The sequence below is a fragment of the Trichechus manatus genome, unplaced genomic scaffold (genome assembly GCF_000243295.1).
Source record: "Trichechus manatus latirostris isolate Lorelei unplaced genomic scaffold, TriManLat1.0 scaffold00108, whole genome shotgun sequence".
In the NCBI taxonomy this organism is placed as follows: domain Eukaryota; kingdom Metazoa; phylum Chordata; class Mammalia; order Sirenia; family Trichechidae; genus Trichechus; species Trichechus manatus.
In genome coordinates this window covers 6,333,103-6,335,866 of record NW_004444044.1, presented here as the reverse complement: position 1 = coordinate 6,335,866, position 2,764 = coordinate 6,333,103, and the positions used below count along the sequence as shown (strand labels likewise).

The 2,764-nt window shown below is 36.0% G+C and overlaps 1 protein-coding gene across 1 annotated transcript in view; it reads right to left on the bottom strand.

Annotated features, from left to right (window-relative positions):
* Nucleotides 1-2,764, bottom strand: part of LOC101353581 (transmembrane protease serine 11G-like) — a 36,534-nt gene that overhangs the window by 4,308 nt on the left and 29,462 nt on the right. Inside the window, 2 exon segments of the mRNA XM_023737817.1 lie at nucleotides 1,934-2,193; nucleotides 2,327-2,420. Of these exon segments, the coding sequence (XP_023593585.1) occupies nucleotides 1,934-2,193; nucleotides 2,327-2,420 (354 nt within the window).

The window sequence follows — 2,764 nt, the reverse complement described above, 5'->3', positions numbered from 1 at the left end:
TCTAGGATGCTTAGTTTTAAATTTCAAATGCTTATAGTTCTTTAATTTCAACTAAAAAAGTCCAATTCAGGTGCTTCACAACATAACAAGCTATTTTATATATTCAGAGCAGAAACTCTTGCTAGAGCAGAAAGTTTCTTATTGCTAAGTTGTCTGGCAACAAGATTTCTAATCAGATATTGTTGGATAAATCTTAGGAGGTGAGAGAAGAAAACCTCTGTTCTGTGTCTCAGTTTCAAAATGGAGGAAAAAAACCACAATCAGATGCCTAATATTTAACCTTAGTCTGATATGTTGCAAATTCATAATATTATTTATGAAAGATCTGCAATTTGTTACATAGCTAAATGCACAGTAATCTGCACACTATTGAGAATTAAGTGATTCATGATGAAGCCCTAAATCACTCCTGAACAACTCCTCTGACAAAAGGCAGTGTTGGGTTTAATTAGATTCTAGAAAACAAAACAAAACAAACAGTTGCCATTGAGTCGATTCTGACTCATGGTGACCCTATGTGTTCCAGAGTAGAACTGTGCTCCATAAGATTTTCAATGGCTGATTTTTCAGAAGTAGATCACCAGTCCTTTATTCCAAGGTACATCTGGGTGGGCTCAAACCTCCAATCTTTCAGTTAGCAGTCAAGCTTGTTATCTGTTTGCAACACCCATGAATTTCTAATTAGATTCTAGAGGAAGTGTTATGGTGCTGCCCAAGTGGGAGATACTTTCCATTTCCACTCCGAGCAGAAGTAGCTTGTTTAGCCCCAGAGAATTTTATTCCCCCTCATATTCATCACCATCGCATATAGAACAATGCAGATCCCTACAGAGATGAGGAAAAGCTATCCCAGGTTATAACAATAGTGCAGCAACCTGGACCCAACATCAGAATATTGCTGTGCATATTGAAGGGAAGCAAAGATATCTGTAGAAATTACTTGATAAAGACTCAGTAAATACAAGTTATGCTTTGAACACATACGTAAAGAAAGACTACAACTTCATAATAAGGGCCCAGATCAAGAAGGCAGACATTCAAGGGCAGATTACACCATATGTAAAAAGTACCACTAACAGACATAGAGAAGAACTGGAGATTTGTATCAGGAACTAAAGATCTATTTTTATAGTTTATTGTGTATTGTTGTTGCTAGTGGTATGTCATTGAGTTGATTCTGACTCATAGCAACCTCATGTGGCAGAGTAAAACTGCCCCATAGGGTTTTCTAGGCTTTAATAATTATGGCAGCAGATCGCCTGTGGAGCTGCTGGGTGGGTTCGAACCACCAGCCTTTCAGTCAGCAGCCAAGAACTTAACTATTGAGCCACCAGGGCTCCCTGTGTATTATTAAGTGTGGTAAATGTCTTACTTGTCAAATTCATAAAGTCTCAGACTAAACTGTTCCATAGATACATGGATCATTTAATATTTAATTATTAATAATATTAATAATCTGAATATTAATGATATATGATATTTAATGTCAGGTGAGGAATAGTCCGTTTATATTGCTTGCTTAAGTCTATTTCGTGACAGTACAGAAGCTGATCATTACTACTGTTCACATATCACATACTTTATTAATCATACAGTCACAGTAGAATCTCTATATATGAAAGCCAGTAGCTGAAAGAAAATAAATGATGAGAAAAGATATTTTAAATAAGTTTTTTAAAAGAAAGTTATCACCAATTTCCAAAACAGTCCATAAAAAAGACAATAAACATAGATATCTTGTAATAGTACAGCCAAAGTTTTCATAATTCACCATATCTGGTTTCCTTTTTTGTTGTTTTTGCCATATTTGTCATGGGATATGTTGATTTAATCTCATTCTATTTATTATTTTGATTTTATATCTTATTTCATATCTCCACTGAAACGAAGGATGGTTTTTGTTTTGCCTGGTTGATTTTGCTGAGATACTCACCATTTTTTCCCAAGGCTCCCCATCCAGTGACAAACACTTTACTGCTAGGCAAGACTTCAAAAGTAGCATCCCGGAGACAGACTCTGTGTACGTCATCAGAAAATGTGACGGGGGTGGTGAGCTTCACCACAGCAATGTCATCTTCATGCTTACGGGCAGCATAGTTTTCATGAACGATAATTGACTGCACATTTCTTCTCATCAGTGGAGGGTTTATGGTTGTTCCAAAACTAGCCATCCATAGCTTTGGGTTTTTATAACTGATCACAGATTAAAAGGATTATAATTGGTTCCTTTCTGATCTAAATTTGCCTGGAACTCTACGTGGGCATGGAAGGTAAGGGTGGGAGAAGGGCAAATATTTGAGGTGATGGTTGATTGGGATCTTCCCACCTTTTTACTTGGAGCTTCTCCCCTAGGACTGCTTTCCTTTCTTCTAGCTGATAACAAATCCCCTCGCTAGAATTACTTAAATTACTCTCTCTGGCTGGGGGGAAGGGGGGTGGGGGCATGAATTTTTAAAAGGAAACAATGTATAATTGTTATTAAATAAATAAAACTTGCTGTGTATACTCACATATATTCACACAGACACACATATGCATTCACATCCATGTACGGTTATGTTAATGTACATATAGCTATGTAGATAGATGATAGATTGATTGATAGACAGAAGGATAGATAGATAAATTGGAGCCATATTTCGTATATTATTTTCTCCTGCTTTCTTTTACTTAACATTTTATCCAGAATATTTTCCCATTTTATATTGAATTCATGAGTTACTGTACCTTTTTATTATTTCCAAATGTCCCATATGTTAAATCT